General features: G+C 34.1%; 2 protein-coding genes across 3 annotated transcripts; one reads left to right on the top strand and one right to left on the bottom strand.

The window, feature by feature from the left end:
* Nucleotides 1-4,711: 4,711 nt before the first annotated feature.
* Nucleotides 4,712-14,052, bottom strand: LOC117106612 (probable RNA methyltransferase Y17G7B.18). 2 transcript variants are annotated; one of them, XM_033248001.1, is made up of 5 exons: nucleotides 13,939-14,052; nucleotides 12,253-13,856; nucleotides 10,822-11,040; nucleotides 6,911-7,034; nucleotides 4,712-6,314 (listed from the first exon to the last, which is right to left on the bottom strand). In XM_033248001.1, the coding sequence occupies exons 2-5, from the start codon at nucleotides 13,651-13,653 to the stop codon at nucleotides 6,226-6,228; spliced, it is 1,833 nt and encodes a 610-aa protein (XP_033103892.1). In that variant the 5' UTR covers nucleotides 13,654-13,856; nucleotides 13,939-14,052; the 3' UTR covers nucleotides 4,712-6,225. The 2 variants fall into 2 exon arrangements, with proteins under 2 accessions (XP_033103892.1, XP_033103891.1); XM_033248000.1 differs by having other exon boundaries at nucleotides 12,253-14,026.
* A 1-nt stretch (nucleotide 14,053) lies between these two features.
* Nucleotides 14,054-24,408, top strand: LOC117106610. The gene is made up of 12 exons (XM_033247996.1): nucleotides 14,054-14,180; nucleotides 14,719-14,882; nucleotides 15,783-15,903; nucleotides 16,519-16,637; nucleotides 16,729-17,067; nucleotides 17,469-17,595; nucleotides 18,248-18,323; nucleotides 18,628-18,729; nucleotides 19,351-19,431; nucleotides 19,751-19,826; nucleotides 20,481-20,615; nucleotides 20,939-24,408. Exons 2-12 carry the CDS (start codon nucleotides 14,795-14,797, stop codon nucleotides 22,672-22,674), a joined length of 3,000 nt encoding a protein of 999 aa, XP_033103887.1. The 5' UTR covers nucleotides 14,054-14,180; nucleotides 14,719-14,794; the 3' UTR covers nucleotides 22,675-24,408.
* Nucleotides 24,409-25,073: the final 665 nt, after the last annotated feature.

The raw sequence follows: 25,073 nt of genomic DNA, 5'->3' as shown, positions 1-25,073 counted from the left end.
GGGGGGGGGGGGGGGGGGGGGGGGGGGGGGGGGGGGGGGGGTGTGAATAGGTGTGGTTTGGCGTGCTCAAAATCTGTTGGAAGTGGTCCAAGGGAAAATTTAGGTGTTTCAAAGGTTTATTTAATCAATTTTGATTTTTGTAATCAACTAATATGTAAAAAATATGCCACACCTGCACCTGATATTGTCCGAGTAATAAAATATACAGTATATGCATTTAATATCATGGTTACTTCATTTTTAACAATAATTTTAGAATGACCTTTTACTTTTTTGAAATTATTCAGAACGTGCGTACCCAAAATTGAATATATTCACAGAATTTGCATACCTAAAATCATGCCTTCCATTGCATTTCCCATTCAAATGCAAATAATCTCTTAATTATGCAAATTAGGGATAAACATAAAATCTTTCTATTCACAGTTTATTCGTGAAGTGGAGATGAAAGCCAGCCTAGAAGTCACCCCATGGTCACATGCCCTTTTTATATGCAATTTTGGCCTAAATATGCAAATTAAAGGTAAAAATGAGTTCCAATATCTTGGCAAATGCTGGCTGGAGATTTGCAATCACTAATATAAATACATTCAGTATTTGTGATTTGCTCTGACAAAACCCTAAATTTGTCGCAATTTCTAATTTACACTAGCACCCAAAATGCTCAATTTCAGGTTTTTGCAGTTTATAAAAGAAAATGTAGAACGTTTGCAAAATATCGATCACCAAATCTAACTGAAAAGTATATTAAAATAATTTTAAAAATACAAATCTTAGTAAGGCCAAATAAAATACAGTAAATTGTTTGTTTGCGGGTGGGTGGAAAAAGTTTTTATTTTTTTTATTTTTTTTTTTAAAATACTCATCGGATGGAATAAAAATAACCCACAAAGGCCTAGAATGCCAATACCTTACATTAGACAACAACTTTAGGCTAATTTGTAGGGCATCTGGCAAAAAATAAAGATAAATTCACTCATATTTTTTTAATTTGTAAAGAAAAAAGCTAAAGAAAATAACACTTTTTAAAAGTTTTTTTGTTTTTCCACCCCTATTTTTTCAGTGAGTTAGGGGCGGGTGGAGGAGGGCAAACAAACAATTTTTTTTTTTCCTAATTATTAACTATTAATTTTGCAATCTTTGGAAGCGTTTTACTCAAACCTACCTGGCTAATGACCAACGAACTAAATATGCATAACTTTGCTAATACTCAAACAATTTCCATAAAATTGAAACTACTGTATGGTAATTTAAAGAATTCATTCAACAGGTTTTTTCCTAACAAATGAGGGGTTTTGCCAGAGCCGGTCACACTTGCTAAAACAATTACCAGAAATACCATGATTGATCTTTTAAGCTGCTTAATGGTCACGCAGGGTCAAGCCTTGTGAGAAGGGGGAGCCGATAAAGAGCCCCCGTCGGGGTCCGGGGCTGAAGGGGGCTCGAAAAATGTTGTTACTTTACGTAATAAGAGATAAAATCGAGAGGTTTCACCACGTCAATTTCTATAAATCTCTAACACAAATTAGCATGAAAGCAATCTGTAAAACAAGGAAATAAAGTTGGCGCAAGATTTCACTCTTTCCTGGTTCCACCAACAAAGGGTAATGATTTTATAAAAAAAAAAGAACCTTCGATGAAGGTCTATTTTTAAATAGCAGGCATGTAGGTTGTATTACCTACTGCAAGCATTTTCTTGGACGCGAGAATGCGTTGCCCTATTTACAGTGTTTTCAGTTGCTACCTTGAGTAACCATAGAGTTACCATGACTGCCACAAAATTTTCATATTTTCAACTTTTATTATTACTGTACGCACACCATTCAAGATTTATGACATGGTGTGTCCGCCGGGTCTGAGGCAAGGGTCACTGAGTTACTCTGTAAATCATAATAAAAGGACGGTGGCTTACATTTAATATATTTTATATTATTTTTAACATTACTGATCATTTACTACGATAATCAGGAAATTTTTTTTTAAAAGAACCCCCTTGACCCCCTCTGGCCGTGCTGCACTCCTGCCGTCCAAGTGCTTTTCGTAAAATCGTCCAAACTCAAACACCCTATACTGTATATTCCTCTCGCCCTCTCCTTGCCGCAATTCCTCTTTGAAAGCAAGATCTGCTTAACAAACATTCTATTTTCCCATTTAAATCCTCATTTCAACCCTGCTTCCTGCATTTACAAGAATCGATGACGTTCAAAGTTTGTATGGTGGGTGAGAGAAGGAATGCGAATCATCTTAGTGCTGTGGTGGCACCCAAGAGGGGTCAATTGAAATTCAAAAATATTTATTTTTATATTTTGAGAAATTAAGTGCAATAACATGTTTAACATCACGTTCAAAATATTCATTTGTTTATGTGCACAATTCTTTATCTTTGCTACTTTCTCGCTATATTTTTGTTACACAGAATCTATTCAGACTTCTGTAATTTTTTTGTGTATAAGGGAATAAATAATCTGCAATTTGTAAATACATTTTTAATGATATATTAAAACAAATAACCACAACATTACTCATTGACTTTTGAAATGCTACTTTATTAAAAATGGTATTAAAACTTAAAGTAACAGTGTCTACAAGTGATTTCAGAAATTAAATTGTAAAAATACAACCACGTTTTTTTTCTTCCATATTTACCAGTATATTTTAAAGGGGAAAGAAACAATATTTAAAAAAAAAACCACTTATCAATTTTGTTTCTTCCATTTTGTTTATACAAAACAGATCTTTTTTTTTAATAAAGAATATGTTTTATTTGAAATAATGTTGAAAAAAAAATCTTCTGTAGGCTATAATAGTCTTAAAAATTTAGTGTATGACTAATTCAAAAGTAAGTAGACACTATTACCTTAAGGTTTTTTCAAAGTGGTCGGCGTTTCATCTTTATGACCTTTCAACTTTGCTCTTTTGGATTTAACATTAATACATAACGATTACCAAGAACTCAGCACCAGGTTCCTAAACATCAAATGAAATTTCAAATTAACACCCAATTTATTATCATCTTCTTATCATTTACAGATTATCATTAAAAATTGACATAAAATAATTAAATCTTTATCTTTGGAGTAATCAAGTTATACAATGTGACATATCCCCACAAAAGTCTGACAAGGTTGCCAATAGTAACATTGTTTTTATATTCAATATTCAGATTTTAAATTGGTATTCAGTACAGCACTTGTACTTTATTGGTGTTTTGTAATTATTATTTTTTTATTTCTGAAAATATTTCTTAGTTTTTAAATGTGGTTAAAAAATCAAATTTGTTTCATCTAACTTTTTAAATGTTCATCACAAAGTATTTACTTGTGACTTTGTCTGGTTTTTTTGTGGGAACAACCATCATGATATTAAATTTTCTTCATTGAACCATATTTTTACAATAAAAGTGTAATACATTAATAAAAAATATATACTATATTTTAAACATTTAGTTGTAAGTGAATACGAGAAAAAAATTATGATGGATTAGAAATATTGTAAATCTTTATCTTTTTATAGTCTACAAGTACAGTTAAACTTGCCTATGTCAGTCGACTTTGCCTAACTCAAATAATTTTTAAGTCGATCTTATTTTACATGCCAAATTGTTGTGTTTTTCACGATCTGTAAGTTGAATTTTATCAAAGTCAGACAATTTTTCAATGCCATTTTGGATTTGACTTGGGCGAGTTCAACTGGTGCAGATACTTTACATGCCAAATTGCTGTGTTTTTTTAATTACTTAACGATCTGTAAGTTGAATTTTATCAAAGTCAAACAAGTTTTCCATGCCATTTTGGATTTGACTTAGGCAAGTTTAACTTGTGCAAATTCAATCTAAGTTGAATTTTATCAAAGTCAAACAAGTTTTCTATGCCATTTTGGATTTGACTTAGGCAAGTTTAACTTGTGCAGATAGAATCGTAACTACTTAAAGCTCTGTCCAGACTATCGCATTTTGTATGGCTATATATAGTCATGATGTGATGTCATCATGACCATATAAGGCTTGCCATCACAAAACCAGCAGCAGTGACCAAAAAAATGAAAATTGACTTTCCAATATATACTTTTTCTTCACATTTTAAAATTTATATATTTATACAGTTAAACTTGCCTAAATTGAATAATTTCACTTTTATTTTACATACCAAATTGTTGATTTTTTTTAAAATATTTATTAACGATCTGGAAGTCAAAATTTATTGTTAAGTCAAACAGTTTTTCAATGCCATTTTGGATTTGACCTAGGCAAGTTCAACTGTAGTAATTATTATGAGTAAAAGTATTACGACTTCTTTGCACTAAAGCATACGATACTACCACATTATTACTCAGTTTACCACATAGTGACAGTACACTGGTTTTGGAATGGCATGCCTCGTATTTAGGCATATCACAAGTTTTTATCCAATTTAATTTGATAGTCTGGAATGGGCTTAAGGCCCTGTCCACACTATCAAATTTTATATGACAAAAACATTGCGACATGCCTAAATATGGTCATGATGACATCACATCATGACCATATATAGGCACATCATGACTATATATGGGCATACAACAGTTTTTGTCAAAGAAAATTTGATAGTGTGGACAAAGATTCAGAACATCATTTATGGAAATGATAAAAACATAGATAATGGGAAGGGAAAACATACAGGAAGATGAGGTGAGGCTTTTTAATTGGCTTGTTTGCAAACACTTATTTCTTTAATTTATCCCGCAAGCTACCACAGTATATCTCATGATAATTTATTAGCTCTCTCAAAATTTAGTCAAAATAACTTATTTATCAGTTTGTCATGTTTTCATTTTCTCCTCCGCCTACTGTATATGCTTCTGGTAGAGCCATTTAGCTCAATAATAAGATATTTTAAAATATTTTCATGTTTTCCCGCCAATTTTCAACAATGAAGTTCGCTAAACAAAATATAAAAAGTCTCACCAAAATGTGATTTTAAAAAGGCTTATTCAGCCAATTAAATAAAAATTATGTAACACAAAATACACACAGCCTTTTGTATATTTCCAATTACTGGCAGGCTACAACACAACATGGAGTATTTGTGAAAATTAAAATCAGCTTATTAGATCAGTCAATTTCGAAAAAGTTTAATAATCAAAATGTACCATTAGGTGAAGCAACAGCCAGATCAACAGATTTAGATAAACTGAGACAACCACACAAATTGACAGATCAAGTACCGGTAAGCCCAACAGAAAAGACACAAATAAAAACATAGAGACACCAACATACTGTTGGATCATGACACAGATACCAAAATTCAGGTATGAACAGATAGGTTGACAAACTGGATAAAACATGTATCAACACTTACAAAAATACAACACGTAAAAAGGAATACATAACATCGAACAGAACTACATTCCAAACAGACACATCAACATGCCATTCATCTCTATGGCCTGCTTACACTATGACGATAACGATCAACGATAAAATGCTAAAAAGCAATTGTTCATATAGAAAATAAATGAAATAATAGAAGTTTTCACAGCAGCACGATTCAATAATGACTTATACGATAAAAAATATTTTCACAAATCAAATCAAATGTTGTCAAAATCATGGGAAAACGATAAAATCGTTTTTACTACTATGATTTTATCATTTTCCAATGATTATGACGTCATTAATTTGTAAAAATATTTGTTTATCGTATACACGATAAATCGTTATCTAATTGCGCTGGTGTGAAATCTTCTATTATTTTCAATATGAACAATTGCTTTTTAGCTTTTTATTATGGATCGTTATCATCATAGTGTAAACAGGCTTTAAGGCTGGGGAAACTTATTAAGCTTGAATTTTAGGGGAATCAATACTCTACACAAAGTGGGATGGAGTCCTCTAACTACGTCTTTTGATAACTAAGCCGGCACTCAATGCATCATACTGCGAATGCAACACTGCTAGATGACGCAAAGCCGTCTGCTAATTGTCAGCGGCAGTTGGAACAGATCATCATTTAAAATGATCCACTGCGCACGCGTCGTGGTGTTGAGTTCTCCATAAAATCACATCGACCATCAGGCGTGCAGGGAGTTTCCGGCTTTAGACAGTCTGCTGGAGATCATCTGCAGGAATGGGCTGAGGAGGCGGTAGTACATCCCCAGCAGATGTCATTTTGTGAGAACAGAGAAAAACACAATCAATTAGTGTTCATATCTGATTATTAAATTGTAGGTGGTGATCCTGTTGAAATTCTACTTCCTAGCACTAGTACTAGCATCTTGGTCTGACTCATCTTGTCCTTGTTTTGCCTTGGTGAACATCAAAAGTGGTCTTCGGAAGCCTAAAGAAAAAACAGATAATTGCTGTATATTTTAAAACAAACTTTTTGCCTTTAAATCAGTATATTTTGTTCAATTTTGCAAAATGTTTGAAATTATTTTGTATTATACAGTTCACCCTCCTAATTCGAGACTACCTTTGGGACCCAAACAATTAGGGTGGTCTTTGGGGTTTGGTCTCCAATTAGAGGGTTAGATTTTTAGTAAAATATTGAAGCTTGTAATTTGGTTCTTTTAAAAAGAGGTCTCGAATTAGGAATTAGAGAGGTCTCATAATTAGAGGGTGCACTATAATTGATATTGGATATTCTTTTTTGATGTACTGATCGGCAGCGGCCCATAACAACAGTGGGTCTTTGAGCCAATAATGGCAAGCGGGCTCCAGAAGTAAGGATTTTAATTACTTTCACAGGCCACAACAATAATAATAATAATAATATGTCACTCTTATATAGCGCTTCATGTACAATGCCCCTAAGTGCTTCACATTACTACCCCGGTCATTGGATCACATACTCAGCTCCCTGGGGAGAATTCCACAATATTGCAGCTTTGGGCTGCACTTTTGCCCAGAATACAAGATGAACAATAACCATACCTTTAGATGGGTTGAGTGGAGTACCAAGGCATTCACACTTAATGAATCCAACTTCACGTAGCAGATAGTTTTTAAACTGTTCAGGTCGCAGCTGTAACTGGAAGAAATTCTTGTAGGTTGTTTCCTAAAAGAAAAAGTATGTTACAATTAAATAATAGGACTATGAATTATAATATTTCTTTATTAACTACTAAATAATATTTCATTTCATTTATTTCGTCCTCTGTAATTTATTTGCATTGTTTATCTAAAAATAATAAATTACAGAGGATTTTTACTATGGCAAAGAAACTAATAAAGCGCAGACATATATGATAAGGCTATAGAGAAAAAACTAAAATGTATAATTAATGACAAGTCCCATCCTATGTTTAATCATATTAATTTTTAGTAAATCTGGTAGAATTATTTCATCAATTAAGAAGACTGAGCGTCATAACAAATCGTTTCTTCCGTGTGCAATCAGGCAATACAATAAAGCAATTTAAAAGATAACTGGAGATATTTTGAATTTTATCTTAGTATGTAAGTGTACTGCACTTTTATATATTTTTACTCAACTACAGTGCAATTGTTTGCAATGTTTAATCGGTTTTTATATTTATAATGTTTTATATCATTTAACGCATAGGTTAACTTTGTATTGTATTTTAGTATGTCATTGTTTTTATTGTGAACCTTGGAAAAAAAAAATTCATTTACTTTGTATATGACAATAAATTGTACTTGAACTTGGAACATTAAAAATTGACAAACACATGAAAACAGAGATCACAGGAAACAACACTCAGTTGGGCGGACAGGATTGCCAAAAAGTGAACTAAATCACTATCTACAGTAGTGGCTCTCCGATGCCAATGAGAACAAAAATTATTAAAAAATTAAATTAGCATAAAATATTCAAGTAAAATAGGCTAATCAATAAAATTTAAATTAAAAAATATATATGTACAAAATCATCAGTGAAATCAGTCAAAATACAGTAAAATTTGAAAAAAGAAAAATTGCAGCAAAAAAAAAAACTAATGTTAACAAGTTTAATTTACAAGGGTAAAATTTGAGACGAAAAATTTTAAAAGAATTATTGTTTAGCATAAAATAGTTTAAAATTCTGATAAAAGATTCAATTCCAAAAACAAGTTCATCTCGAACATCAGCGGGAAGTTTATCCCAAACTCTTGGAAAGTTATTAAAAACGTGAAATTTAAAACTATTAGTACGCGAGTAAGTGTGTATAAATTTAAGATAATGATGACCAAACATTTTTCATTCGTTTTTCATGTAGAGTATCATTACAGGGGTTACAAGACTCTCGAAAGTTGTAAGAGTTAACGAAAATCGGGATGGCAGGAACTCGAGATGAAACTTCCAGACATTGACGATGACCAGAAACCTGCAAATTCATAATATTTTACGTTTTTACTACTAGTGTATATCTATCAACTTTCTCGTGGAAGTTCAGTGCCGATATCGCACCATGCACAGCAAAATAAAATTATATGTGTTAAGAAAACACATTTAACCAGTCTCCAGGAAGTGGCTTCTTCCAACTTGAGACACCTGTCATTGTTATTCTGTTCATTGCTTCTATTAATTTGTGGATACTGTGTGGACTGCCACTCCGACCATTTGATATGCGTTTAATTTTTTGGCAATCCATTGATGGTGGTAGAGTGCCACTATTGTTAGTTATGGTACATAGAAATGACAAGGTGGGTACTTTGGATGAGTGCCTTCCAATAACAAAAATACCCATTTCACACTGATGCTATTTTGCAAATATTAACAACTTGTAACAAGTTGTAGCCAGGTTTGGATGAGTGTGAAAGCAAATCCTTGTAAAACTTTCCGAGATTTCATAGGGGTCCCCTGAGTTATCTCGGAACAAAAACAGACCATCGCGAGGCCTGTTTTTTTCCCGAAATCTTCCGAGTTGTTGTTGCGCATGCGTCATGTCCAACTCTAATCCCTAATTTTCATTATGAGGCTTAGTTTATAAAAATATAACTAGGCTCTGTATAGTGGCATATCTAGGAATATTGAAATGTGTGGGGGGTGCAAAAGTGAATTGGAGGATCGATGATTAGGTGCGGGGAGCAAGCTCACAAAATACAGTGTAAGGTGATTTGAGGTGACTTTTTTCGGGAACTTTTTTTATTAGGGGAGGGGGAATTTGCAAACACCTTAGACAAGCCACTGGCTCTATGGCATAATTTAATAAAAATGAAAACAATATTTTTTTAAATAAAATTTTAATTGAATTTAAAAAAAAAAAATTATATGGATTTGCTTAGATTTCACCTGCCAATTATATGAAATAATTTGAAAAATATTATATTATCTCTGTCAAAAAAAAGAAATGTAGTTCAATTGACAATTGTAATTTAACATCAAGTTGAACAGGATATTGAGGGCTTAGCAATAAGAGGCCAAACAAAGAGTGCCCCATAAAAGTGAGATGCATTTTGAAGGTCTGTAATTAAAGATAATTAGATGTTTCCTTTTCTTAAAATGAAAAGAATTCACCCCTAATAAATAAAAAGCAGGTCCCAGATTCTCACTATTTTAGGTTGGTCAGGCTTAGGGGAACACTCTTTTTAGGCCATATAAGACTCTATTGTAAACTTAACAAAATAAATTAGATGATCTTCCTCACAACAATTATTAGGAATTCATTCATTCATTTATTCGATCAATAATCAACAAACAGTACAGACATCAAATTCAAGGAGGAACAAGGACAAAGAGGATGAAAAAAACGTTCAAATCGCAAAAAGGAAAAATATTAAAACAACAAGAATAAAATGTAATTATTAAGATAATTACAATTAAAACTTACAAGATGTTTCTTAACAAATTTACAATAGCGAAAATCTCAATAAAGTCTCGTTAAAATTGTTTATGATTTTTACAGTCCAGTTTTTAGGAATTGCCCCATCTGGGATGAATAAAGATATATGAAGATTGATATTTTAAACTCAAAAAAAGACATGAAAAATGTTGATTATGATCAGGATAGCCCAAAAAAAATCAATTACATAGATATAATGTATTTCCATTGGGGTCCTGAGAAGATGCAACAAAAACGACGAGAAAATCTCGGGAAGAAAAGAGACACAGAGATCAGAGAATTATAACCCTACTAATGATTTAACAATGCCCTTCATTCATTTTGTATTCATTATTTTAGAAATACCTTAAATCAATGATATCTATTTATTCAATTAATTTTAGTATTATATTTATATATAATTATTCAATTTAGAAATATGGAATTATGGTTTAATTAATGTTCAGGCCTAATCATATTTCTTGAAGTAATGAATCGTGAGTAATTGTAACAGGAAAGTCATCAGGAAAACTTGTGGAAGGGTTTGTGTACAGAAAATGCGAATGAAGATGATCCCTGTGAAAGTACAGGAAGTCAACAATCATCACGAACCCCCAGTGGAATCACTCGTCAAGATCAACGCAAACCCTTAAATGTGTAAGAGTACAAAGAGAGCACATGAGAACCACTCTTACAGTACATAATAGCACTATTTAACCATCTTTTTATAGCTCTACAGGTGAAACTTTTTCACCTTGTTTCGCAAACTCGCCGTTAATGATTTAAATATTTAAAATAAAAAAGTAAATTTTCAGAAAAAAAAACTTGTTTTCTTTAGTTTTAATTAGGGAATATTTACATTGCCACATCGCATCCTACGAACGCTAAAGCAATGAGATCCGAAAAAGGGCACTAACAATTTTTACAATATACACTTTGGTAGACCATTTTGACAAATAAGGTATTTATAAGTTATAACATGACTTTATTAGAAACACTAGTGTTATTATTTAATAATAACACTGTATACAATAAGGTTCTGAAAGTTGATAAGAGAATAAGAAAAAATAAAAAATCTAACCGTGACTTTTTTCTTCTTGCAATATGACGACCATGCCTGCGGCTCAAGAATCAGCTGACCCCCAGGACGAAGGGCTAAGAAAATTCGCTTGAACATCCTCTTCAAACCAGAGTCGCCCCAATTTAAGTGCACCCACTTAGTCATACTAAGGCACAGAACCATGTCGTACTCGGGTTTCTGCGTTGATAAATGTTCATCTTTTTCAAGAACAAAATTTGCCTGTAAAAAAAGTGATAGGGGTAAATCGCTAGCTGAGCCAAGAAAAGCTGGTACTACAGATATAATTATGCACACTGAAAAGAACCTACTGTAGGCCTAATAACCTTTTTTCTTTTGGTTTTGGGTAGCTTTTTTTTTGGAATTTGGAGAATTTGACAAAATTCTGGAGAAGGGCAGATTGAATTACAATTTGGGAGACTCCTGATCAGTGGCGGCACCAGCGGGGGGAGGGGGCTTAAGCCCCCCCCCACCCACCGGACAGGTCAAGCTCCCCGCCGGACAGAGCTCGTCGAGCAGTCAGAACATGAAACATATAAAAATAGGCCCACACCAAGCCAACACATGTCTGTCACAGTCTGAGAGTGCCATTTTCGGCCATCTAGAGATTGATATTCTTTAAAAAAAATCTCATTTGGGAGGGGAACCCCCTCTCAACCCCTTCCCCCAGCTCGAGCCTACGAGCTCAAGTCCCCCCTGTCGGACAACTTAGCCCGCCCAGAAAATATATCCTAGAGCCGCCACTGCTCCTGATCAAATCAGAAGAGTTGGAACATCTGCGGATTTAAAATCTATAAAATATATAAGCAGAAGTACAGTATTGAAGTCCCACTACAAAATTTAGCAGGGCCTTTCCACAACCCCCCTTCCCCCGCTTGAGGCCTACGGCTTTTGGTTTGCACGCCAAAGTTATCCTCATCTAACTCAGCCGCCATCCCCTACCCCCTGTTGGACAGCTCAATTTAGCGCCATAAAATATATCCTACAGCTGCCACTGTTCCACTGTAAAATCAGGAAAAAATATAAAGCAAACCAGAAAAAAAAAACCCTGTTAAATTTTGGAGTCTGGAAATAAAGCAAAGTTGTTTAATACTTTTATAAATATTTTTAAATACTTCAAATATTTGCCAAAAATTAGGCCTAGACAAGTTGGTTCTTGTTTTGAAAGTGAAGTGTATGAACTCTGAACTTTAGTAGTAAGGGATCATCTCAACTTCTTTTTATCTTTACTGACTTGTATCTGGTACATTTGGTCGCTCAGGTAGCTTTTCAATATTAAGTTTATAGAGTAGATTTTATATTATTGGATTGAAATACAAAGGTTTGCAGTATACAGTTGTTACGATAATTAAAACCAGATCTTAAAATAAAATTGCTGTAAGTGAAAATAAGCAAAAAAAAATAAAAAAATAAAACATCCATTACAGTACTTACACATCTAAACATCACATTTGCTGGAAAACTTGATGCAACACCAACAGATTCTTTGGGTAGGTCTTTCACATGACCAAACGATGTTGCCATGGCAGTAGGAAACTGTCCACCTTCTTTTGTTTTTGCATCTCTTTCAATAAGCAGACAATGTTTAATATTCTTGCGCGCCATACCTATCAGGTTACCATCGATGTCAATGCCTGTGATCTTTACCGGAGCAAAATTTTTAGCTACGTAGAGAGTCACATGTCCGGTGTTGCATCCTATGTCTAAACATACTTTGCCTTCGAACCATTCCTTACGAAAGAGCCCCAACCGAACGTCTTCATCTTCTGGATTTCGGTATCCATAGTAACGTGTGTAATTACCATATTGGAATTTCTTATTCTGACTTTTGAACTTAGGAGCTTGCTTTGATTGATTATCTTTACTGCTTTGTCGCCGGTATTTTGACTTCTCTGGAGATATTTTTCTTCGTTTGATGTCAGTTCCTGTAACAGTTCGTTCCTTGACATGATCACTTTCTATTAGGAGAGCTTTGGATAATTTGTTCGTAGGTTCCACTCTTTTTCTTTTTCTACCTTTTACAGTTTCTGGAAGAACAGGCGATACTATTTTGTCGAGATTCCTATCGGGTACAATATTGATTTTGACGGCAGTGTCAAGATTTAGTTCCAGCATTCGTCGTTTAGTACGATCACATAGTTCACTTTCGTCTTCTTTCTTTTCACCACGTGAGACTCTCTTCCTTTTCTTTGCAGATGATAATTTACGAGAAAAAATTGTTGTTGTCAGCTGTGGCTCGTCATCTTCACTACTGACAGAGTTCAATTTCAGAGGATCTGTTATATCTCGTGGTATTATGACAGGATCTGGATCCTTGTTTAAATGCGGTAACGGTGAAGTCGCTGGGGTCTTTTCGTCAATTTCATTGGTCAAACTATTTAAATTCAAAGGGTCATGAAAATTTCCTCCGAGGAGGAATTTGGTTGGAACAATCTTTTCCACAGTTCTTCGACGCTTTTTGATGGGTCCCGCATTTTTGGATGGATAATGCAAACTTTGTCTCTTTGATCTAGGTAACCTATTAGCAGTGTTATGTCCTTTGAAATTCAAATCAATTGCCTTTAATCCATCACTTTGATTAACAATTACATTTTTTGAATCAACAGTTAGTGCTCGGTCCTGCATATTTTTGGAGGAACTATCCTCTAAACATTTTAGTTGCCCACATAGCTGCTTTGGCAAAGCATCAGAGACTGTCCCTGGACCAACTTTGGCTGCGTGCCGTCTGGTCTCGCTCACACAACCTATCACTTCCCTAGACAAATGACCGGGTTTTGAACCAGTATCGCCCGGCCTAATTCCGTTTAATGAATTTTGAGTTCCTACAGAAGCCATATCGAATATATTTATCTACATTATCCAAATATATAGTTTGCAATCACCGAATGAAGTTTGTAAACAGAGTCCACTCCTCGCTGACTGAAAGGTCATGGGCCAATATATTTGCATAAAATATGCAATGTGACAGCAGCTGCCCAGATCGAGCCCAATCTTTTCTCGAAGCCCTCCAATAGAACTAACGGTGTTTCGATATCGACCTAGAAATATACACAAAAGTTAGGACTAAAATAAAAACTGTGATACTCGTCTCTCAATTGGTAAATTATTTTTGTCTAATACCTCGGCAAAGTATGAAACTATGCCTTCAAACCAAGCCAACATCTCCCGATCCCCTCGCTCCGTGCGTTCTCTTGCATCGTCGTCGACACAATTTCGTTTCGTTTTTTGCCAGCTGAAGAGCGCCACCTATAGAATTGAAAAGTGTGGGAGTTTTAACTTTGGGGCAGACGACAAAAAAAAAACAACAAAAAAACAACAAAAAGAAAAAGAAACTTCAGTCTCAGAAGGAGTGCCTCAGTCAGGTAACAATTCAACTTTCCTGAGACACGGAATTAAGGGCAAGATGTTTTTCTCATTCTGTAGGCCTAACTAAGTCATTAGAGCTAGAGTACCTACCTACACTAGCCTAGGCCTAGGCCTAGCCTAGGGCCTAGGCAGGAGGGCCCAGCCAGGCCTAGGCCTATACCTAGTAGGGAGGTAGGCCTAGGCTACAGTAGGTAGCCCATATTCTAGGAGGTTGGCCTAGGCTAGCCTAGGCCTTACATGCATGGGCCTAGGCCTACCTCTAGGCCTAGGCTGGGCTTGGTGGGCCTAGCCTGGCTAGGCTAGGGCCGCTAGTTAGTAGTATAGTAGTAAGTAGTAGGCCTAGGCCATGAGCTAGGCCTAGGTAGGCCAAGTACACTCAGTAGCTCGGCCTAGGCTAGGCTTATATAGTATACCTATGGCCCTAGGCCTTCTAGGCTAGGCTATATAGGCCTAGGCCTAATACGATGATAGCCTAGCCTAGGCCTACCACTGTTTTGTTTTTGTATTTTTGTGTGTTTGGTACTTTTCTTTCAGGTTTGCATAGGCCTAGGCCTATATTATAAGAAATAAGATTGCCTACAGAACAGTGTACAAATTTAAGTTCGTGAAAATGCTGACAGATGAGAAATATGCAAATTTAGCAAGAAAAGCAGTTGCAAATGCAAGGAAGGAGCTTGAAAAAAGCCAACATGAAAAAGGTATTGTTTGGTGTTTGTCTCCAAAAAAATAATGCCAGACTCAGACTGTAAATAGTGTAAACCCCATACTTCGGTTTGGTTTGAGTGCTAGCTTGGTGTTTATTGTTTTTCTTGTTTTTTTTTCTGGCTTTTTTCTTTGTTTTCTTGACTACAATATTGTCGAGTGCATAGAGACCTCTTTTATTTGCGCTATATAAATTTATCTATTATCCATCTATTATTAAAGTAAGGCTTACACAGGGAAATAGCCTCAGTCCTAGATGCAAAAATTAGGCCTAGGTAGGCCTAGAATTTTGTACTCATTTGGAAAAAAAATAATGTCTGATTTCCGTGCATGCAGTTTTTTGCCAAAAATTAAGTCTTAGCCTATCTCTCGAAATGCAGCCCATGTGTATAAAGGTCGATAGAAAAAGTAGTTAGATTTCACTCCCTCCTTCATAAAAACTTTGGAAACTTTTGACTTGGTAATAAAAAATATTTTGTTGTTTACCTCATGCTACTATGATGCAGATGTCATATGAGAATTTTTGGGGTTGTAGCTGTGGAAAACTAAGGGTGGGGGTTAGACATTTTAAGGGTGGGTGGGTGATAACATTGGTAATCTCTAAATAATAAGACTAGATTTAAGGGTAGAAAAGTAGGTTAATAAGGGTGGGTGGAGGCCATGAAATTATCTTTGGACAGGGTGGAAAACTTGAAAGATGGATGGCCCCGCACACCTTTGCCCAATATAACTACATCCCTGCATTTTGTAATTTTAATGTAAATAAATAGGCCTACACTTTACGGAAACATGCAAATATGTATCTTTGTTGTAAATAAATGTATTGTACACTCACCTCAATCCAATATTATAAATGTACAGCAAATTTGATTAGGTGCTCATTATTTTTTCAACAGATTCACAGAAACCATACAGCTACTGTGAAATTGATGATAATCATAATGAACTTGTCAACAACAAACTTAAGGATGTCACAGAGTATTATGAAGATGTAAACAACATGGACTTAAGTCAACTGTAAGTTTTAATTAAGCACAAAGTTCTATCCACACTATCGCACTGGGCGTAATATGGGCACATCATACATTTGTCACATCATACACATTTGTCACATAAAATTTAATAAGTGTGAATAGATCTTGCTTTATGTTTTTGTTTTCTTGAATTCATAGTTCTAAAAGAATTACAGTAAAGAAAGTATTTGTCTAGTAGGATATAACAAGGCTGTAAATATGATAGTTTTGAGAGACTTTAGTGTAATTGTCAAATTTAACAGGTTTATTTTATAACATACTCAGATTTATTATTAGTGGGCAGCTAGCAGTTGATAGACTCCATGTCGGTGCTAGCTCTCCATCTGCCTTAAATGTATTTAAACATTTTTATGTGACTGCAATTTTATGTAAAGCATTTGAAATTGAATAAAGAAAGAAAGAAATGTCAGTCTGTAGCCCTACAGTTTTATAATTATGATAATAGGATATCAGATGCTTTGTGATGAGACAGTACACATATTTCAGAGATGCTTTATTATGCACTTTTTGCCATCCCAACATTGGCAGCAACTTTGTTTCATTTTTTCATGTTTTCTGTTTTACTGTCAATGTGCCTCGCTGTACATATTTCCTACAGGATAGCTGCTGAACTTGAGACTCCTTTGATGAGTGATGATGAGGATGTGACATCCTATCCAAAGCTGATAACATATGACGAAACTCATACAAAAAATGTCAAAACACTTCAATCAAAAGGTAATTCTAGCCTCAATTCTCAATTAATTTTTGGTTGTAAAAGAGGTACAAGTTGTATACTAGCAGTGTATTTCATATTTTTTTTATTAAGGGAAAAAAATAAAGAACCTTTTATCAAAGAGCAAAAAGGGCAAGGCTTTGAACAGCTCAGTTAATGAATCATCAAATAAATTTCAACATGACTACAAGCAATACAGACAATTGTCAGATGAAGAAATGAAGCAAGATACTGGTAAGAGCAAAACTCAAGAAAGGAAAAGTTCAAAGGAGAAGTTGCAATGCATGAAAACTGTCTTCAAGGAACGACATATTCCAGAGCGTGGTGTGTGGGTACAGTGTACACAGGCAGACTGCAAGAAATGGCGATACTTGGCTGATGTCACTGATCCGTCTACTATAGAAGAGCTGTGGTCTTGTGAACTAAACTCTGGTAAAAAAAATCTATATTTATTGATAATATTTTAATATATTTAATTTTGATATAAAGTAATAGATTATTTTATGAATTTTTAAATCACTCTTTATATTAAAATTCATACCATAGCTTGATCAATTAAACAAGAGTAAAATTCAGTAATACCCTCCTTTGGGATGCCCTTAATAAGGGAACATTTTTTGGTCTCAGAGCAAGGGAATGTTTTTTAATAACAATGTTGTTAACCCATGTTCAATCAAGAGACACCCAAATAAAGGGTACATTTTTATTGGTCCTGAAGGTGTCCTTTTAATAGAGATTTTACTGTATATAAAAGTTCACTATGTGTAATTATACTGTGACAGTGAAATTTATCAATTTACTGGTAATTATCAATTGTTTTTATTTTTTCTTAGAATCTGATTTTAATAGTTGTAATAAACCTGAAGCTAACTGGAAAAGTGTGGAAGAACAACAGGGATTTGTTGACACAAAGTTTACTATAGGAAGTATTGTGTGGGCTAAGCTTTCAGGCTATCCATGGTAAATAGATCATTTTAATCAAAGATACCAGATAACAATTCTGAATCCCAGATAACACAAATCTACCTATTTATTACATGTATGCAATATCATATTAAAGATACTGTACAGTCATGTGTTAAACAAATAAATTTTAGTAGATTATTAGCTTTAAGTAAGCCAATTCAAAGTTTGAACTACATATACCTGTGTCAAGGTTAATAAACATAAACAAACACACACAACATAGGTTTGTCGATTGACCTTGGATACGAGTATGCGCAGTTCAAACAATGAATTGGCTTAATGAAAATATTTCCTTGTCAGATGAAAAACTTGACTAAATTAATTTTATTACAATAAACTAAAAAAATAGATGGATTTTATGCACATAAATAAACCGGCCAAAAATAATGCATTGTCTCAATATATATTATTGATGGAAGTGGGTAACTTGTTTGATCCTTTTAATCGAAGATATTTTTTTTCCATATTTTGCCACAGATAATTAATCTGTAATAATGATAATTATAGGTATTTTTAAAACTCTACTTTTATCAAAATAGAAATGGATTTTGAGAAATTCTTTGTGAATATAATGATAATGTCACAGTGCCATCCAACACCACTTACAGTAAATTTTGGTGCTTAACTATTGAGTGATATTTTGCAGGTGGCCTGCTATGATAGAAGAGGACCCAAATGTTGGTGAATACTTCTGGCTAGTAGATGAATGGCGGTCAGTACCAGTAAGTGATGCTATCGTATAACAGAATGAAACCCAGCCCCATGGGTATGGTTGCACAGGTTTTACAAAACAACATTGTTTAATGTAGTATACGTAAACATATCATTTGAGAGACAAAAATGTGTGTTTGTGTGCCTGTTCTGATTGGTCGGTTTTTTAATCTGAATATCAAGAAATATACTTTGTTATGGATGTTATAGTTTTGATGGTGATGATGTTTGGTTTTCACATACAGTATTTGTTACAATGAATAATACTTATAAATCTCTTTAACATTGATAAATATTCTTGGCTTGCCTCCTCAGAGTGATTACCATGTGGTATTTCTTGACAAGAACATTACTCGTGCATGGATTAATAGATCTTCAATCAGACTCTTTCTAAGCCCAGAGCAGTCTCCTGGTGTTGTAAGTAATATAATAATAATATTAATATTGATAATAATAATAAGAATAATAGTGTAGATTTGTATAGCACCGGTATCCATCAAACAAAATGCTCATGGCACTTGATACGTGGACTAGTAGCACGATCAATGATTTTCTTCGCCTCTAAGGGTTTCTTCGTGTCTGTGTTTACCCGGTAGCCCGGTACCAGAAACTCTCGTTGTCCACCACAGGGACTGTCTGTACCAGTACACCGTGGTATTCCCCTACTCGTCTCGAAGGATGTACTGGGTTTTTTTTTAGTGCACACGAGCCATTGTGTACACTGGGCCTACGGTTTATAGTCCTTATCTGAGAAGACTTGCTCCACCACCAGAACCAAAGGCGAGCATACCGTTTGAACCAGCGCTGTAGGTTGCAGCGCCCCTGCTTTAACCGCTCGACAATTCGATTCGCCAATGTCTCCATTTTTTAAGATTTTATTTGTTTCTATTCCTTGCATATCTTGACTAGGTGAGGGTATGTGGGTCAATCAATCAGTGGATTAATGGGTCAGTATGACAGTCAAGATAAGTTTCATACACAAGGAACTGAGATAAACAACTGGAATTAATAAAATCATAACTGCTGTCTTTTTAACAGGTAAAAGTGAAAGGAAAGCTGCTAGCACAATTAGAGGATGCTAAGCAGGCAGCAATGAGGGCCAAAGATCTTCCAATAAAGGTAAGTCTATCAAGATGCGGTCCATGAATAAGATAATCTATTTATAGAATAGAGGGATAGGTTTTGCCACCCCTTTTGCAAAGTCAAAATAAAAGAAAAAAATAGAGAAAAAAGAAAAAGAAATAATTGGGTGCCAAAATGTCTCAGGTTATTATCAGGTATCTAGAACACAAACATTTTGCGGAGGAATTCCCCGGACCACCTAGGCTAGTGTTATCTTGATCGGTCCCCACTTTGGGGGCCCCCCCCCATTTTGACATCTCTGGATCCGCCCCTGCATATACCTGTACCTATGCTATCTCTAAAATATATTTTATAGGAGCGAATTGTGGAGTATGGGTTCAGCTCGCACTTTAAGGGCAAATGGGGCGGAGCTGATTCATCACTCGCAGAAGGTTAGTTTGTGCATTTTATATTAACTAGTGTGTTTACACTGCTTTTGCTAATCATAAGTCATCTCATTTTTTTTTTTTTAAATTACAATATTGTGGTTTAATATTACACATGGTTTTCCATATTTTATGTTGAGCCCTGGAATTGGTTTGTGTTTTTAGATAGATGGTGCATTATAAGTATATTATTATTATTATTATTATTATTATTATTATTATTATTATTATTATTATTATTATTATTATTGTTACTGAAAAACCTACCTTAAGAGGAACTTAGACAATGGAGAAATTAAACAGTTAATAAAACAATGTTAAGGGGGGAAAAGAACATGATGTTAAGGGGTAAATAACACAAAAGATAAGTCCGACTTAGCACATTATTATTATATTATTATTATTATTATTATTATTATTATTATTATTGCATCATCATCTGATTGTCAATATGAAATTAATAAAAATCAATCAAATGAATATACACTACTGAATTTCACTAAATTATCATACTATTAAGCTATATTTAAAAAAAAAAAAAACAAATGATAAGATAGGATACTACAGTGGTAATAATAATACAGTAGTAATAATGCATCTGTTGCAGCTTTGACAACACAGGTCCATAATGCATTTATTATTAATTAAATACATCCTTAGAATTCCAAGCTGAATGGCCAGGTTATGGAAAGAAGGTTGACGTTGAACAGAAGAGTGAAAATGATGAACCAAATTCCAAAGAAAATGCAGTGCTTGATAGTTGCTCACAAAACATGGAAGGTTTGGAATCAGATGGTAAGAGTATGACAAAATAGGTTTTCATATATGTTTAAGCTTGCGGTACACCACGTAGGTAGTACTGAAAAGTTCAGAACTACCTACGTGTTGTACCGCAAGCTTAAACATATATGTTATTACTTCGCCATGCAAACCTTCAAACAAAATAGGTTTTCAAATTCAGTTATTTAAAATGAGCATGTTGTAGAATCGTATTTCCTAAATCTGAAGTTTAAGTGTTTTTCTGGGCCTTTAAGGTCATGGAAATGATTTTAGCTAGGGAAAATATTTGACAATGTAGTAAATAGAATAAATGACATACAATTTTACTCCATTGTTAGGTGTTGCCGATGGTAATGGACTTGAGATGAGTTCAGGTTTGTTGAAGAAGGAAAAGACAAGAAAAAGAAGAATTGATAAAAGCAATCATCTGAAAATAAAGAAGAGCAGAAAGGAAGTTGATACCACAAACAGTGTAGGTAGTAACAAAACTGATATGGGAAGTAAACCTAAGGCGTCACACAGCGTATTTGATTTTGATGGTGATGTTCAAGCGGATGTGGAGAGTGAAGGAAAAAATAATATAATGAAGAAGAAAAGGAAGAAACAAGTTGCAGAATCCAGGATTGAAAATACTGGAAAGATTGAAACAGGTGAAGATATCAAAATGCATGGTCAAACATATGTGGAGAATGAAGAAAAGAGTAAGAAAATGAAGAAAAAGAAGAAACAAATTTTAGAAGACAAGACTGAAAATACTGGACCGATTGGAATGGATGAAGATATCAAGATGCATACTGAAAGTACTAGGTTGCTTGAAACAGATGAAGATATCAAGATGCGTGGTCAAACAGAAGTGGATCAGAGTGAAGAAAAGAGTGAGAAAATGAAGGAGCAAAAGAAGAAACAAATTTTAGAAGACAGGACTGAAAATACTGGACCGATTAGAATGGATGACGATATCAAGGTGCATACTGAAAGTACTGGGTTGATTGAAACAGATGAAGATATCAAGATGCATGGTCAAACAGATGTGGAGGGTGAAGAAAAGAGTGAGAAAATGAAGAAGAAAAAGAAGAAACAAATATTGGATGACAAGACTGAAAGTACTGGACTGATTGGAATGGATGAAGATATCAAGATGCATAGCCAAACTGATGTGGAGAGTGAAGAAAAGAGTAAGAAAATGAAGAAGAAAAAGAAGAAACAAATTTTAGAAGAAAGGTCTGAAAAAGTTCAACCGATTGAAACAGGTGAAAATATGAAGATGCATGGGCAAACAGATATGGAAAGTGAAGGAAAGAGTAAGAAAATGAAGAAGAAAAAGAAGAAACAAATTTTAGAAGAAAAAACTGAAAATACAGGACCAAATGAAAGAGATCAATTGAAGTTCAACACCTTGGAATGTAAGGGAACAGATAAGAAAAGTGATTTAAAAGGAATAAAGAAATATGCTAAAATACAGAAGAAACTGCCAGTACAACTAGAAACCAGACAGGAATCAGTGGTTCATAATATGGTTACAGAAACAAAAGAACATGGAATAGATGGTTCTAAAGGAAAGAAGTTGAAACCAACATTTAAAGCACCTAGGAAAAAGGAAAATCATTCTGATAAGTGTTCCAAGAAATGCTTTAAGCCACCAACTATGAAGGACACTTCTAATGTGAAACCTGAAACGGCACATGAAAGTATGTTGAAAAATGATGCTTCAAAATGTCAGAGCAGTGACCAACAAAGTGTGCAGTCATCTGATGTATCATTATATCAAAAGGAAAACAAATCAGAAGATTTTCAGGAGCTAGATAAAGCCGTCAAAAATAGTGAATACCAATCAGAGATGCCTGAGGTTGATCATAAGGATTTGAGTCCAAAATCATCGGAAGTATTTGAGTTCCTTGGAAGACCAAATATGGAAAATCAGGTAGTACAATCAAATGACAATCAAATGGACTATCAACAGACCTTGGCCTCGACACCAGATATAGGTTCATGGGATCACATAGAGTCAACAAAAGATGCAATAAAGCATGATATAGATGACAATGATTCACAACCATTTGAAATAGAGGAATAGTTTATCTAACTGCCATGAATGTCCCTTGCTACATATTACATCCACATCCTAGAAGACATGCATATAATCAGGATAACTGTGCATATTATAAGATTGGTTTGACAAGACATTTTATATTTTAAGCATGTATGTTAAGTTCTACTTTTAACTAATTTTAAGGCATTGATGTCTATTTTTGAGAGGAATAGACAAAAACAGAAATATTAACTTTGTATGCAACAGTAAGATGGTTGTTACTTTTCTAAACTGTGGAACAGTACTTCTGATCAATGAATACATACCATCCAAATCATTTCCAGCTTAAGTATTTATTTTTGTATATCTTCAGTAAAGACCCCTTGGCCACCAAAAGTTCATTCTTGAGGGTTAGTGGGTACTCAGATCACCGAAATTGAATGTATGAGTGTGTTACTTTCAGTCTAGTTTATAAGTTAAAAGCAAGTTTTACAAAAACATATTAAAATACTATTACGGTCATAAGAGCATGTCACATGTTGCCACAAAACCTGTACAGGTTGAAAAATTATATATCATGTACAGGTATATTGTTTTAAATAGCTGTTATTACTGTTAGAATGGTATACTGTTCATTATTATGTTTAGCTTCTTTCCACTAAACATAATGCATGTTAAAAAAAATGTTGTAACTTGTAATGTTGTAAGATGATTAATAATAATAATAGAATACCTTGATATTTGAGACCTAACAGCTTATTAATTTTCTCCAATCCTTTTTCCTGGTTTTGTGGGAAAATGTCACATACTGTGTTATAATTGTAATTACAGTACAGTACATCTTAAAAAATGATTCTGCATTTTTGAAGAAATTTTAGTTAAGCAATAGGCCTATAGCAGTACGATTCAAAATCCTTAAAATTAGTGTAAATTTTGAGGAAAATGTTGAATGTCAAATTTAGTATAAAATGCGAGTGTTAATAAAGGGATGGTGCAAGAGATAACTGTGTATTTATAGAATAATTTTTATACTATATTTCAGTATCTTTTTTTGAAAATATTGTATAGGAACAAGTATTTCTTTGAAGTCTAGAAGCAAGTTTGTTGCAATATTTTTTTTAATTGCTAGAGAAATTCAAGCTTATTTATGTCTATTTTGTGCAATATACAGTATAAACAAAAATTTACCTTTCCAACAACTGTAATGAGGCCAAATGAGTATGAAAAATGTTTTAGTCCCATACCGTGAATGCTTAAATAAGCGCAGCAGCGCTTATAAATTCCTGAAGACTTTAGCTTATTTAAAAAATATGGCGTGGTGCTTTTTATCCCCGTTCCCACATTGTTACCTTTCTCACGCATTCCTGCCGTAGTTCAGTACCTATTGATAAAGTAATAATATGTACTTTCAAGCACCGCGGCACTTGCCCTATTTAAAATAGAATAATCTTGAATCAGTGTTGCGGCGCTTATTCAAGAGTGGTGCTTAGCGAAAAAAATAATGTATGGTGCTTGTGAAATGCGAGATTTGAGTAGACCTCAGTGATTGACACAGGTTCATGTTATTTCATTTTGAATTTTTCTTAATACTAAAAAATTGTATCCTATGGCTAAGCTGCAAAATATTATGGTATTTTAAAAACATGCACAGTATAATTTGAAGTGTTCTATTGTTAATTTTTAACCAGGTCTTCACTTATGGTTTATATTGTGGTTTTATGAAGTGTTTGTTTCTAATTGTTCTGTCAATTGACATTAAAGAATTAAGAATGTTCTACAGTATTGTCTCCGATTTGCTTTCCACTGTTTTTTCACTAGCCTAACCTTGTCTATTAACAATCTGGGTCTAACAATTTTTCAATGCCATTTAGATTTGAAAGTATCATAACTTGGTGTTTAGTTCCATTACGAAGTTCAGGAACTTGCTACACCCTTTATTTCATTGATTTGACAGCCAAAGGCAGATTTAATTGGCCCAAGCCCCTATAAATTGTCAACTTTGTTTTAATGGGTGAAATTTCTGGCCATCGAAAAGTGCATCCTCAGGAGTTGAGGAGTCTGGATCCCATCTACAGTGAAACTTGCCTAAGTCGACTTTGCCTATCTCAAATAATTTTACATGCCAAATTATTGTGTTTTCCATTAATTACCAATCTATCTATAAGTCGAATTTTATCCAAGTCGAACAATTTTTCAATGGCATTTTGGATTCGACTTGGGCAAAATTCCTGAGTCACTACTGTCATATCCAGATCATCTTAAAGCTTGTAACCTTCCACACGTTTACTGAAGACAAAGAAGCTATTTTTATTTAATTGTTTATAATAATTAAGCATAGATAAGAAATCTGCTGGTTAACTTGATAGCGAGTACTAAAGATCAGATATTCTAAAACCAACCATAAGAGAAATTCATTTACCTGTAAGGCTGTAGATTTTTATGGA

Source organism: Anneissia japonica, unplaced genomic scaffold (genome assembly GCF_011630105.1).
Source record: "Anneissia japonica isolate Jap-2015-1 unplaced genomic scaffold, ASM1163010v1 scaffold1306_len716249_cov185, whole genome shotgun sequence".
NCBI lineage: Eukaryota > Metazoa > Echinodermata > Crinoidea > Comatulida > Comatulidae > Anneissia > Anneissia japonica.
The sequence above is the reverse complement of the archived record's forward strand: the minus strand, read 5'-3'. Positions and strand labels throughout refer to the sequence as shown.